Here is a 14,700-nt window from a genome sequence, read left to right on the forward strand (position 1 = left end):
AGGAACAGCCCCGGGACATTCCTTGATGCTAGACCCCCTCCCCACCCCCCCCCCCCTCCTCTGACCCACCAAACACAACACACACACACACACCTCCCCACTGTCCAGGAAGAGAGATAATGGGATTCCGCTGGGTTCCCACCACAGACCAGCGATTCTCTCTCTCTCTCTCTCTCTCTCTCTCTCTCTCTCTCTCTCTCTCTCTCTCTCTCTCTCTCTCTCTCTCTCTCTCTCTCTCTCTCTCTCTCTCTCTCTCTCTCTCTCTCTCTCCTCTCTTCTCCTTCGTACCTCCTCCGCCTCATCCTTCGTTCTCCTCCTCCGTCTCCGTCTAGCAGGTCTTCCTCAGCGTTGTCGACACCGCTGAGGAAGAACCTGTTAGGTTGAAACACGTCCGTTGAGCGGTACATAAAACAAAAAAGGACACTTATTGTGTGCTGGCTGTTGGCTCACTTTAATGACATCATTGAGCCGCGCACCTTGAGACTGTTATTTAATAAAGTGTTGCGTGCATTCTGCTTTGCAGTGCTTTCTCTAAACCCATTAAGACCGGGAACGCATCTGTGTAACCACTTTAACCATTATTTTATACTCTGGCTATTCAAAAAATATTTTGGGAAAAATCGTGACATTTTGTGCAAATCATTGAATAAATATATATTTTTTAAAGCGAACATTTTTAACTCAAATTTTTGCTTCGGAAGGGGGGGGGGGCATCCCTGGAACAACATATTTTGAGATGGGGTTCCGCGGCCAATTTATACAAATAATTTTGGGGGTCCTTGACATGAAAAAAGTTTGAGAACCACTGATTATAGCAACATAAGTAAGAAGCAAAGATTTGAGTTACAAAAAAAATATGTTTTCAAAGATTTGCACGAATTTTCACGAAAAAATTGCAGATCTACAAGCACGTAGCGCTGCACTCGGTGCCGCGCTACGTGCTTGTATATCTGCTATTTTTTAATAGCCATAGAAATCTTAAAATGGCACACAGATGCGTTCCCGGTCTTAATGGGTTAAGAAAAGAAGGGGACCTACTGTACTATAGGCCCCTGAGGGACCCCAGTCAACAAAGTATATGGGTTATATATAGTTATATATAGGGTATATAAGTGGTTAAAGCACATCATGGACGCAGCCTTGTCACACAGTAGTGGGGACTTTTAATCGACAGATATCCATGCTCTCTCTGTTTCAATTCAGAGGAGCTTCATTGGCATGAGAAAAAACATACATTTACTTAGACGAAGCAAGTTGTCAAATAAAAACTGTACAAAAACTAAGACATGTTTGTACAATTATAATAAAGACATGTGTAAACAGAGCTATGTTACATTGCAACTTGGGAAAGCTAGCTTACAAAACCACAACAATGTTCATTTGCTTTTATAAACAGCTATATAAATGTAGGCAAAGGTAGCTTGGTATAATGCTTTTTTGAATCAAATAGCAGTAATATGACTCTCTCTCTCCCTCCCTCCCTCCCTCTCTCCCCCTCTCTCCCTCTCCATTTCTTTATTAGCCCACTTTCCCAGTTCTCTTCCTTTCTCTTTCTGTCTCCTGCTGTGTGAGTGTATTACGGCCCTTTTTCCCAGCCACTGGTTTGGCTTACTCACTCACGCGAGCGCACACACACACACACACACACACGCACACACACACACTGGGGCCATTTGCAGGAGAGGAGGCACCAGCGTGTGCGAGTCGCTCTTCTGTCTCCTTCTCCATTTCCTGGGACCGACCCCCTACCCTCCTACCCTCACATCCACCCCCTGGGGGGAGTGTTGTCTTTTGGTTTCGGGAGCCAGGATGGGGGGGGGGGGTGGGTAGGTATCTAACAGGGGGAACAGCTCAATATCTCCGTCCAGCCTCCGCTACCTCTAACCCCCCCCGGGCCCATCCCAGTTCCTCTCCGCTCCATGAAAAGCCCCCCCTAAAACCTCCGCTAATCCCAGGCCAGGCTGAATGGCCGCTGTTTACATGGAAGGGATTAGGCAGGAGATTAGCGCTATCATAGCACTGGATTAGCCCGGATCAGCAGTAAATGACACTGGATTGTCCAACAATGTGTCCCCGTGACTTTTAGCCCCCTGGGCGATGAGACCCGCTACGCCGAGAGAGTGTGTGTGTGTCTTTATTTCAGCAGGCGATGGGGATCGTGGGACATGAGGCCTTCAGTGAAGGCCTTAGAGGCAGGGTTAGATCTGTAAAAGAAACAAAAGCAGGGACGTTAATCTTAACCACTTAAACCCTCAGCATCCATATTGTGGGGAAAGCTTTAGCAGAAAATAGCGGATCGACAAGCTCACAACGCGTGCTTGTTGACGCGTTGTGACACTGCTGCCGTTTGTCCATTTTCCTTTTTTTGATGACATGTATTATATGTATTCATATTCTATGCTCTGTTGATTGATTTAACACATAGGACTACAATGGAAACGAGTCCAAAGGACTTTTTTGTGTTATACTTTTAGACAAGGTGTTTTATTGTACCTCCGTACTGTTTACATTCTTGACTAATAAAGTATTCAATCAATCGATCAATTTGGTCCCGCAGATATTTACTAAACTATCAATACCACAATATAAAAATTCTCTGTTACAAGTAAAAAGGCCTGTGTTAAAAATGTTACTTGAGTAAAAGCACAAAAGTATTGGCATCAAATATACTTCAAGTACCAAAAGTAAAAGTACTAAAATGTTTGAAAATAGCAGATCTACAAGTTCACAATGCGTTGCGATGCGACACGTTGTGAGCTTGTAGATCGGCTATTTTCAAATATCCTAGGTATAAAATAGGTCTGAAGTGGTTAATGTATGTTTTATAATGTAATAATCTATATCTGCAAAGTATAACTAGTAACTAAAGTTTTCAAATAATTGTAGTGGAGTAAAAAGTACAATATTTGCCTCTGAGATGTAGCAGAGTAGAAGTAAAAGTATTGAAAATTGTAAATACTCCAGTAAAGTAAAAAATACCTCAAAATCTTGCTCAAGTACAGCACTTGAGTGAATGTACTCAGTTACTTTACACCACTGCTTCTACCTACAACCGGCTGAAGCGCGTTTGGACCCCTTCTCTTTGTGGTTTGTTAAGTAACGTTCCCTCTCTCTCTCTCTATCTCTCTCCCTCTCTCTGTCTTGTGTCGTTTTCCCCCACAGGGAGGAGAGAGAGCGCTGGATCCGGGCCAAGTACGAGCAGCGTCTGTTCCTGGCCTCGCTGCCGGGCACGGACCTGTCGCTGGGCCAGCAGCTGCTCCGCGCGGCCGCCGAGGAGGACCTGCGCGCCGTGGTGCTCCTGGCGGCGCACGGCTCCCGCCAGCAGGTCAACGAGACGTGCGGCGAGGGCGACGGGCGCACCGCGCTGCACCTGGCCAGCCGCAAGGGCAACGTGGTGATCACGCAACTCCTCATCTGGGTAAGTCCCATCTCTTGTATCCCATTAAGACCTGGAACGCAGCTGTGTCACTTTTTGATTTGAGCTAAAAAAAAGCATTATTTTACACTTTGGCTATTCAAAAATAGCAGATATACAAGCTCGTAGCGCGGCACCGAGTGCCGCGCTACGAGCTTGTAGATCTGCTATTTATGGAAAATCGAGAAAATGTGTGCAAATTAATATATTAATATTCTTTTAAAGCGAACATTTTTAACTCAAATCTTTGCTTCTGGGGGGTCCCTGGAACAGCATATTATGAGATGGGGGTCCGCGGCTGATATAGAAACATAGGTTTTTCAGAAAACAGTTAGGATTTAGAAGACATTTGTAGAATCGGCCTCAGGTCTTAATGGGTTAGATAACCACCCTAAAGTTTAGGTCGAATGGGTTAGTAGTCCAAATAAGACACTTGATTCCGGGCTCAAGAAATTGAGGTTAGAATCCTCAATTACCTACTTTTCCCCCAAACAGGTGCCGCTTTTTCCACTTAGGTGGTATTTGAACATTGGTCCGTACCCACGTTTGGGTCGTGGACCAATTGTTACGGGTCGCAAGTAAATATCCCCCTTTTTTTTGTTTCCTACATTAACTCTCTCACTGCCAGACTTATTTCTGGCCGCGTCTCAGGTCGCGAGGTCATCGCGACCTCGTTGACATTAATTGTCTGCCTTTGAAAATAACATGTCTGGGCCAAAAATACGTCGTAAAAAAAAAAAGTGCACAGGATACAGCCTTTTTAAGTGATAAGTTAACCAAGAAGTGAATGGAGCAGCAAATCTTCGGATCACGATATCTTGGGTTCTGAAAGTTGTTTCCAAAAAGTCGTCATAAGTCGTTCTTGGCAGTAAGAGAGTTAAAAAATATGTATTTCAAAAGATTTAAAAAGTTTAAACAGAAAAAAAGTATTTCATAAATAAAATCGAATAATTTCCATAAATGAAAAAAAAAAAAAAAAAACGCGACGCTTTGTGAGCTTGTAGATCTGCTATTTTCACTAGTTTTAGGTTTAGGGTCTCGAGCTAAAAGGTTTTGGAACCACTGCCCTAAACCCTGTATTGTCGTCGCTGTTGGGAAACGCTCGTGTGTCCAGAACCGTAACTTTCTTTCAGGGAATGTGAAAGAAAATGTTCGGAAGGGTTAGATTTTAGCTGAATATGCAGAATGGAGCATTCCAGGATTCTAGAAGAGATAGGCTACCTTGAGAGACTAGTTTATTACTAGCTATATGTAGCTAAATGTATTTTAACAGTTTTTTTATGATCACATTTTATTGGAGACACGTTGTATTAACACTTTATTCATGTTCTCTCTCCTCCCCTCTCCCCCTACTTCCTATTTCCTACCCCCAACTCCTTTCCTGCCTCCTTCCCTAATTACTCCCTAACTCCATTCTTCTCTAACTCACTCCTTTCTTCCCTCATTCTTTCACTCACTCACTCACTCACTCACTCACTCACTCACTCACTCACTCACTCACTCACTCACTCACTCACTCAATACTTAATCTTTCAACTCCTTTCCTACCTCCTTCCTTCCCTCACTTACTTCAAATCCTTCCCTACCTTTCTAACTGACTCCCTCCTTCCCTCACAACCTTTCCTACCACCTTCTCTAACTCATTTCTTCTCATACTTTTCTACACAGACCTTTCCTGCCTCCTTCTCTAACTCACTCCCTCCTTCACTCCTTCACTCACTCACTACCTAACCTTTCCTAACTCCCTCCTTTCCTACCTCTTCTTCCCCCCGTCGTCCCCACCTCCCCACCGTAACCAATTAAAAAGTAGATTTTTGCGTTGGCTATTCAAAAATAGCAGATGTACAAGCTCTTGAATCTTGAAAGTGTGAGAACTACTGACTTAGAAGGCATTTGTATAATCGGCCTCAGATCTATTAACTCCCTTCCTTCCTTTCCTTTGCTTGCCCAACAGTACGGCGTCGACCTCATGGCGAGAGACGCCCACGGCAACAGCGCCATGGCGTACGCCCGCCAGGCGTGCAGCCAGGAGTGCATCGACACGCTGGCCCAGTACGGCTGCCCCGACGAACGCTACCCGCTGATGGCCACGCCCAACCTGTCGCGGCGCAACACCAACCGCAACAACAGCTGCAGCAGCTCCGGCAGCGCGGCGCTCATATGACCCCCACACACGCCGTCGTCGCCCCCTAGCTGAAGGCCTCCAGTACTGCAACAACCTGGTGGGGGTTTGTGTCATGCACTCGATAAAACGATGGGAAAGAAGAAAAAAAACAGACTTGACTCTTTGGAACTTTTAATTTGAAATAAAAGTCCCCCCCTTCTTTGGGAGAAACTGGGAGGAACTTTTTGTTTTGTTTTAGTTTTGTTTTTTGGGAACCACTACATAACGCACTCGATGGGAGCCCGGGTGGGAAAGGACGGACAGGCGGGCGTTCGTCGGGGAGAAAGGACGAGTTGTCGCGAGTTTTCACGCCAGACTCTTTTGAGAACAACGGTGCATGTTGCTAGCGCTCAAAACATCACCAAACGTCGAACGAAAAGCCGCAAGTTAAGACGACAACCGAAGAAGCAAACCCCAGGCGACTGTTTTAGCCCTCCTAGCTAATAAAAAAAGAGGTACCCAATGGACACGTTAGCCCCGCCCCTCCCCTGAACAACCTCCATTTGCCACTAGTTGCTCGTGAATTTGCTTATAGGACGCCGTTTCTCAACGTGGGGTCTGGGGACCCCCGGAGGGTCCCAAAGGGATCCCTTACGGGTCTGTAACTCTGAGAGCGTGAAAATGGAGCATTTGCACGCTCTCCGAGTTAAATTGACAGTGAGGATTGTACATTGGGGGTCCCAGAGATAAAAATAAACTATCAAATGGGGGTCCGGTGACCTAATGCATATCAAATTGAGGGTCCTTGAAATAAAATAAAAAGGAACCACTGAACGAAGCCATACTGGAACCCCCAATCTACACTATAAAATCCCCAGTGTTCATTTAACTGTGAGAGTGAATGTACGAATGGAAGCATTCGTATATTCTCGGGAGTTAACAGTACAGACCCCGTAAAGGGTCCATTTGGATCCGCATGGTGTTCCCCTGAACCTGATGTTGAGAACTAGTGCTTTCATGAGATGAGCTCCTCTCTTCATATCATGGGAACAGAGTGTCTCCTGGGAGATGCTGTCCCGCCACCGTTTGGTCCCTCGCAAAAGACTGTAACCTCCCCTCCCTCCCTCCCCAAATGCATGATGGGAAATCACCTGACCGCCTGTTGGAAAACCAATCACCAGACAGTCTCAGAGTTTGCAGTTGTGCATCAAGAGCCGAATTCCAAAACCCCACATTTCTGCCGCCTCGCCCTGTTCCGTCCTACAGCATGGCTGTGTTATGGTGAAATTGGTGACCGGCTGAAATACGTGGCCGTCTTTGTGGACTTCACCTCAACGTCAACGTAAATGACTGGTGTTTGTTTACCAACAGGGGTAAAACCTAGTGGTATTTTAGTCCGCGTATTGCAAGACCTCAATGTGCGTTATGTCATGTGTAGCCCACGAGACCATCACATATTTCAGCAGGTCACCAATTTGACCGTAACACCGGCACGCCAGAGGGGCGATTGAGGAGGAGGTAGAAATGTGGAATTTGGCTTCGGGAGTTTGCAATCTGCATCAAGGTCTAAAAAAACAAAACACTGTACCTCATCTCACAACTGACCTCCACCCCTCTGGAACAACCCCAAAGAATCATGGGAAACACCGACCCGTGTGCCATCGTCATCACCTGACTCGTTTGTGACAGCCAATCAACAAGCCGACAGACGGCGTACCTCACCGACCCCGTGACCCTCTGAAGAAGAAGAAGCCCCAAAGCATGATGGGGGAAAAGCTGGTGTACGTATAATCAACCTGACCTGGCTGCGGCCAATCGCGGTGCAGCGGCCGTCCGGGTCTGCAATCAAGCTCACTGTACCTCACCCCCCCCCCCCCCCTCGGAGAGTGGTTCTCAAAGTGGGGTCAACCCCCCCAGTGGTCCTTGAGGGGGTTCCATGGGGTCCTCAGATAAATGACTGATAGTTAGGACTATGGACGAAATGGAACAAATTGACCTGTTCCATGTATATGTTACAGTATGATTGGAGAACCAGTACGATTGAAGAAGGCTCGCTCGTTTTTACCACCCACCCAGCAATTCTGTAGAAGCAACACTAGAGGGAGCCACAAGCCAGGCTTGTGCACAAGCATATATTGCCGCGACCACACACACACGTGCGCGCGTGTGTGACCGGCTTCGAGTGCTATCAATGCATTGAATGGGGAAATAGGCGAGTTTATTAGACCTTTCAATGGGCGAAATAGGCTACTACCTACCCGCGATTTATCAGACCATTCATTCAGGAGCTACTGACCTACTTGGAGGCGGAGCAGTCCGCACAACAATATTTACGATTCTGTGCCTATCGGTACATAACTCAAACGGCGCTGAGTAGGCACAGGCGAACGTCACACCGTTCAGGACGGCAACTCGGTCGCCTTAGCTCCCTCTGTGGTCCTTCACGGGGTTCCAGTTCGCCTGTGACTGCGCGCCTCCGTCAGGGTCCAAAACCAAAAGCGAAACCTAAACTGAACTATTAAGTCATGTCAGTTGGTAGGTTAGTATGTCTTGATAACACCCAATGAATGGTCTGATAAAACGTGGGTAGGTAAGTAGGTCGCCTATTTCGCCCATTCAAAGGTCTAATAAACTCGCCTATTTCCCCATTCAATGCAGATAGCATTCGAATCAGGTGGACTGTTAAGATACTTTTATTGTGTTCTGCTGGCTTTTGTTTTAGTTTCTCCCTGACACACACACACACACACACACACACACACACACACACACACACACACACACACACGGAGGAGGAGAAGGAGAAGGAGGAGGAGCTCCTCCTCCTCGCGAGCCTCGCTAATAAACCCTGTCTCGAAAAGCCCCGCATCGCCCCGAAGCCCCGTGCCTAAAAACGAGCGCTCTGTCTTCAATCGTACTGGTTCTCCAAACGTACTGTGACATATACACTCTTATGGGGGTCCTTGACATTAAAAAGGTTTGAGAATCACTGCCCCTAGGAACCTGTGACCCCCCCCCCCCCCCTCGAGAAAAGTCATGAACCCCTCCTAGAAACGTAACATTACACGGTCTCTGCTCGCACCGAAGAGGAACTGTGGAGTCACAGACTGGATGGCAAGCATTAACTGAACAAAGTCATACGGGGGGGGGGGGTTTCTCTTTTAATACAGCTTTTCTTTTTTTGCGCCCTGCGATCTGCACTAAGCTGGAAATCTAGCCTGACTCCAATCTCTATCTATCGCTAACGAGCTACACGCTTTAGCACGAGGACGAGCAAAAACATGACGAGGAATTACTCAACGTCAACAAGGGGTGGGGGGGGAGTCGGAGCAACACGCAAGCTGCTTTTTTCGAGGAAGCCATGTGAACTAAACCGCAATCTTCATCGCCAACGCTGCATTCGTCACAAACTAAGAACACTGCTAGCGGACTAAAGCCTGGTTTATACTTAGTCGTGTGACAGTGTCATCCGCGGAACATAGCCAGTCTAGCTAGCTATCTAGATAGATTGGCAATTTTCGGGGTGTCGCCGTCGTACGATGGATTATAAATGAAGCCTAAGTGTTCTCCACCCCAGTGAATTTATTTAGTAAATGACAGCAGCATCTGTTCACCCTTCTCTCTCTCTTTCCCTCCTATCATCTCTCTACTTCCTCCCTCGCCTTTATTCTTTTTTGTCAAATAAACGACATGAACTGCCCCCATCCTGTACAACTTTCATTTCATTGTTTTTTGGAAATTGTGAAAACGGTATGTAAAAAGAAGAAAAAAACATTTTTAAGTGGATGAAAACAAAAATAAGTTCCAAGATATCAGGATTATTTCTTAGCAGTGAAAACAGTGTGATAGATCGCATGTCCTAGACACCTTTTTTTTCTCTCTCTCTCTCTTTGTTGTTTTCTTTTTTATTTAAAGCAGCATCTGTCCTCCAATTGTGTATAGTGTACTATGTTATTGTGCATTGCTGGACCAATGGTTAAAACATTTGAGAGATTTTGTTTTTTTAGTTTTTTCGGTGTATAAAGTCACTTAGTAAAACTTGTATAGAAGCTATTTACCAGGCTCAGGGACTGGAGACTGTCTGTTCTGTATTCTGTATTATTACACTAAGCCCCGTTTAATTTAACACTATTCACTAAAAGGTTGGCGTTAATTCACTTGCAAGTCACTCAAGTTCAAAATGTCAGCGGCTGGCGACTGTTCATGTAACTAAAAGAGCCTCCGTTCTCTTCTGAAAGAAGAAGCTGCAATCCTTATTTCAATATGTATGGTAGAGCATGTTAACGCAATACAACTACAACATGTGCAGTGGTTGGAGGTGCATGGTCTCCCTACTCTCCCGTTGAGACATTTAGACCCTGTTGTTGGGTGGACAAATAAGTAGTACTGCCTTAAGCCCATGTGCCCAAGATTCCATCTTGGAAGAGCGTTAGGTAGGTAGGTCGGAAATGTTTGGTTTCCCACACGGGAGACCTGCGTTCAAATCCCCGGGAAGGACATAGAACGTACAGATCTAAATAAAAGAGAGTACATTTCGTCACTGACTTGGAAGTGAATTGAACCCCATCCCGGTCAAACGATGCAATATACATTGTGCACTTGAGTGGAAGTTGATTTTATTTTTTTGGCTTTCATAAAATATCCACAACAACCCAAATAACTCAGCTAAGAGGCAGATGCACTGTAAAAAGGCCCGAGTATGACCCTGGAAAGACCCATACTGGTCCACTTCTACACTGAATTTGACTGTGTACATACTAAAGTAAAAAACAAACAAAAAAGGGAATTAATATGGTCCTTTACCAGGAGCTGTTTTGTATTCATCACTGAGATTTGCCTGCCTTTTTGTTATGTTGCTGAGCCAATCCACATAATAATCTGTGAGCAGAGATTGGGAGGGAAGCATCCAGAATGCTAATACCATTGGAAAGAATTCCTGTCTATAGCTACTGTACCAATTGGAACTGCCTGATTGATTATTGGATTTGATCAAGTCGTGGAGTTTGAACACTGCAAGCATATCGGTTTTCTAGTAGCCTATAGCAGTTGCACTGATCCAGGAACAGTTCTTAATTTATTTTATAAGTTAAAATAATTTAAAAAGTAGGGCATTCAGTTGAAAAAATATAAAAATATTAAATATACAAGGTTTCTGCCAGACACAGGCCCACGATATCTTTGGCGTTTCATAATCCAGACATATCACGTGATCAGTCTTCTGGACTTCCCTCCTAATGTCTCTCCGCCAACATCTATTCTAGCCAATCAGACGGTCTCCCTTTAAATCTTGCTCAGCGAATCAAAACGGAAGGGGCTGCTCTGGGTCTGGAATAATCCTCCCACCTTTTGTGTAAATTGGTGGTTCTCAAAGTGTGGTCCACGGACCCTCAGGGGGTTCCAAATGGACCCTCGTAGTAAGGTCTGTAACTCTGAGAGTGTACAAATGGAACCAAATGGACCCTCCACTTGGTTCCATTTGTACACTCTCAGAGTGATGGGGGGTCCTTGAAATTTTAAAGTCTGAGAACCACTGGTGTAAATAATAATAATTCCCCTTATCTATCCTCTATCTCGTTCTCTATCTCACTTTATCTTATGGAAGGTCTAGATGGTGATGTCATGTACATTAGAGGACAAAGGAAGTTGTGTGTTTGTTGTTACTCAAGAGATGTGGTATTAACCCGTGATGCGGGGGATGGGAGGGGTTGGTTTTAAGAGTGGAAACGTAGTCGTTTTGTTTCTGTTCCGTTTTTTGTTTGTTTTTAAATGCATGTGTGGTTGTCTTTCATACGGTAACGTTGGGTCGCAGTGTCAAATGAAGATGAGCTGAATGTTAATGATGATGTGTTGGATTGATATCGTAACCAGGTTGTGAATTAACACCAGCCACTTGATGAATGTCATGAAGTTGAGTGGTGAATCAGGTCTGCTGGACACTTGGCAGGTATAGGTAAAACCTTCATTTGGACATCCTAGTAACTTATTAACTAAAAAATAGCCTGTCCACAAGCTCACAAAGCGCCGCTGTGCGACGCGTTGTGAGCTTGTATCAGGCAATTTCTTTCAAATCTATCGTTATATCGAATAAGCCATGCCCAAAATAGGGATGGCAGGTTGAAATTGCTTAATAAAAACAACAAATATCAGCTTTGTAAAATGGCACAAAGAGCCTATTCTATTTCAAAACAACAGCCCTTCTATCTGGCTCTAATAATATGCCAACGTGATGAGGTTTCACCTGCCAGGGTGGTCTGTAGCTAGTACTTCTATTCCTGCCCTGGTGAGGGCAGTGCTGAGTGGATGTGATTTCAAAGTTATGTTGACTGAACTGCATCAGGGCCTGTCTGGTAAACACCCTCCTTAACCTTGTCTTCTTGCCAATATTTATCTGTCAAGAGACACCGCCTCACCTTGCCTTTACCTCCGCGTGTGTGTGTGTGATGTCTATAACCTTTTGACTCTATGCCGAGCATCAAATGCTCGTCACTTGCCCCTACTATTACCTCCCTGTGTGTGTGTGTACGCGTGTGCGTGTGAGGTTAAGGAATGACTGACCTGACTGTGTATCCAAGCAATACTCATAAATGCGTCGACGCTCCCACGTCAGTGTGTCCAGACTCGTGCCAACGTTGCTGCAATAGACCGACCGTCCATGTTTGACCGCCCGCCCCACCCCACCCCCCCCAACTGTAGAAATGTAAAGAACGAACAAAAAAAATAAAGTTAGTGTTTTGATGAGCGACCGATGTGAGTGATCGGTGAAGAGGGTATTTTTTTCTCCGACCTTTCTCCCCCCCCCCCCCCCCCCCGCCTTCCTTCCTCCTTTTAACCTTAACGTTGTTTTAAAAAAAACGACCTTATCCTGTTGTCACGTGCCACATGACCCTCCCTGAAATCCCGGCCCTAAGTCGGGTCACCTTAAAGATGACGTACGTATATTAGCATCCGCGGGATGGCTGTAAAAAACGAAATATTTAAAAGAGAGTATCCTATCCCCCTTTTCAGTCTCTTATGGGTTGTTGTGTGGTGTTTTTTTTTTTATGGCTTTTGTTTTTAATTCCGACTCGTCTTGAGAGACTTTGAACCCGGAATAGAACAAGACGTTTTCCTTTTTTTTATTTATGATTACGTTCGCTTCGGTGTGTCCGTCTTACATTTGCCCTTTTCTCTCCTCGACATTCACGTCTCCAGGGATGCACGCTGTAAAGATCCTGGCATCAAATTTGACACGTAGGACTTTACAGCGCACTGCAGATTTTATTTTTGAATTTGATGTGACGTGTGCCTCTTTCTCTCAGCGGGTGATGTTAACTTGTGTCCTTTTTTTTGTTTTTAACTGTGATTGTTGTTCCTAAAAGTTAATCAAAAATCTGTTCACTAGAAATCCATTGACATTGGTTTGGCCACAAATGGTATCGCCCATCAGAATATGCTAGTAACACTTTGTCCTATACCTTTTAAAGCAGTACGGTTTGTGCTACAGGTAGCAGTCAGCTAGCATGCTCAAATCGGTCTTGGGGCAGTACATTAGGTCTTGGGTCAGCATTCAGGGCTGCTATTCTTACCAGCAGACTGAATGCAGTGTCACTGATCAGTGAATCCAACACAGTATTACAAAAATCCCTTAGTTGGGTCAAGCTCTTCTCTTAACCACTTTAACCCTCTATACTTTGTAAACTTGACCTGAGTTGGCTCTGTACATGCGCTGCTTTTTCCCCCTCTCTATACCAAATTGCTGATCTACACGCTCACAACGCATCACACCGCAACCCGTTGTGAGCTTGTAGCTTGGCTATTTTCGGCTAATGTCCCCACCACCAGAACAGGGACGCTTCCTTGGCAATGTTAACTGTAGCCTGTGGAATGCTGTAAAAAATAATACTGTTTAATATCTCTGTTAAATAATGCAGGAGCTCTTGTAAACATTTCTGTTACAGACGTGAATACAGATTCATACAAATCAAGTGTTTTGACCCTCTGCCTGTCTGCCTGTACAGAAACCTGAGAGAAAGGGGTTCACCGCACCGCGTCAGAGATCGTCTTTTAAACACGGATATTCATCGCGCCGCTATAGTCGCTTAATGCCAACCGCACCGTTTTGGCCATCGCATGTACATAAGACTTGTGAAAGGAACAAAAAATACAATTATTAAACGATCATAATGGCTTGGTTTTTTTTGTTTGTTGTTTTTGGGTTTCGACGTGACTTGCATTACCTCATGGTTCTCCCCGTAAATGTAGCTTCTAATGATGACCCTGCCACACTATTTATAACGCATCCGAAGGATGCACCCTCGCCTGGGAGAAAGAGCCTTCTCCCCTTTGTTCACTTAACCCAGTCCATCCATGTTTATTGTTATTATTATGAATTATCATCAAGACACACTATTGTTCTTATTGTCATTGTTATTCTAATTATTGTTATTCTATTTTTTATTTTTTTTGGCTGTACAGTTACCGTTGTTGAAAAATGATACCTAATACAGATTCTTACACTGTACCGTGTCTCTTTTCAATAAAGAAAAAAAACAAGTAATGCTTCATAATATAACCTGCCTGCTGTGATGTTCTGTTCAGTGTTACTCGGTTGTCATTTAATGCATGAAATTATATATATAATAATAATACTAGAAAGTGCTGTTCCTGAAAGTATGAAGGACTGTTCCTGAAGAAACAGTGTGGGATCGCTAAGAATGTAGGCCGAACGTTGTAGAGTTGGAACAGAGTTTCTAGCTAGGCGTAGTTTAGCTTATTTTTAAAATACAAAATAAATATAAATGTAAGTGTACTTTCCGCAGACTATTTAGACTAGTCTACCTTTGTAATCGATTCAGCATTTAAATTGGGGAACCAAAACAAAGCGGCTCCGCAAACCGGAAGCTATTTCTTTTCTCTTTGACTGGATCACACGGGCCATTTAATAACGAATACCAGGCTTTCCTCCGAGGTGGAAAGACTGGTGATGCGAGGTTAATGTATATATACTGTACTGCACATATGTGTCCTCTGCACTTCAACAAGCAGCCTCAAATCATTCTTAGGCACAGACATTGACACATTGTTGACCTGCCCTGAAATCGTACCCAGGACATCCAGGGCCTCTGGTTTACCAGGCAGACCCACTAACCACTCAGCTATGGCACTCTGACTAAAATATTAATGTCAAACAATCAAAGGAAAC

At 44.7% G+C, this 14,700-nt stretch overlaps 1 protein-coding gene across 3 annotated transcripts in view; it reads left to right on the top strand.

The window, feature by feature from the left end:
* Nucleotides 1-14,051, top strand: part of agap1 (ArfGAP with GTPase domain, ankyrin repeat and PH domain 1) — a 369,404-nt gene extending 355,353 nt beyond the window's left edge. For 2 of the 3 annotated variants that reach the window (XM_080422339.1, XM_080422338.1), the window contains exons 17-18: nucleotides 3,163-3,418; nucleotides 5,370-10,954. In XM_080422339.1, the coding sequence (XP_080278465.1) occupies nucleotides 3,163-3,418; nucleotides 5,370-5,579 (466 nt within the window). In that variant the 3' untranslated portion in view covers nucleotides 5,580-10,954. Of the gene's footprint in view, nucleotides 1-3,162; nucleotides 3,419-5,369; nucleotides 10,955-11,011 lie in introns of those variants that run through there. The other variant, XR_013932707.1, reaches the window with a different exon arrangement.
* Nucleotides 14,052-14,700: the final 649 nt, after the last annotated feature.

Source organism: Gymnoscopelus braueri, assembly GCF_963280865.1.
Source record: "Gymnoscopelus braueri genome assembly, chromosome: 24".
Taxonomy (NCBI): Eukaryota; Metazoa; Chordata; class Actinopteri; order Myctophiformes; family Myctophidae; genus Gymnoscopelus; species Gymnoscopelus braueri.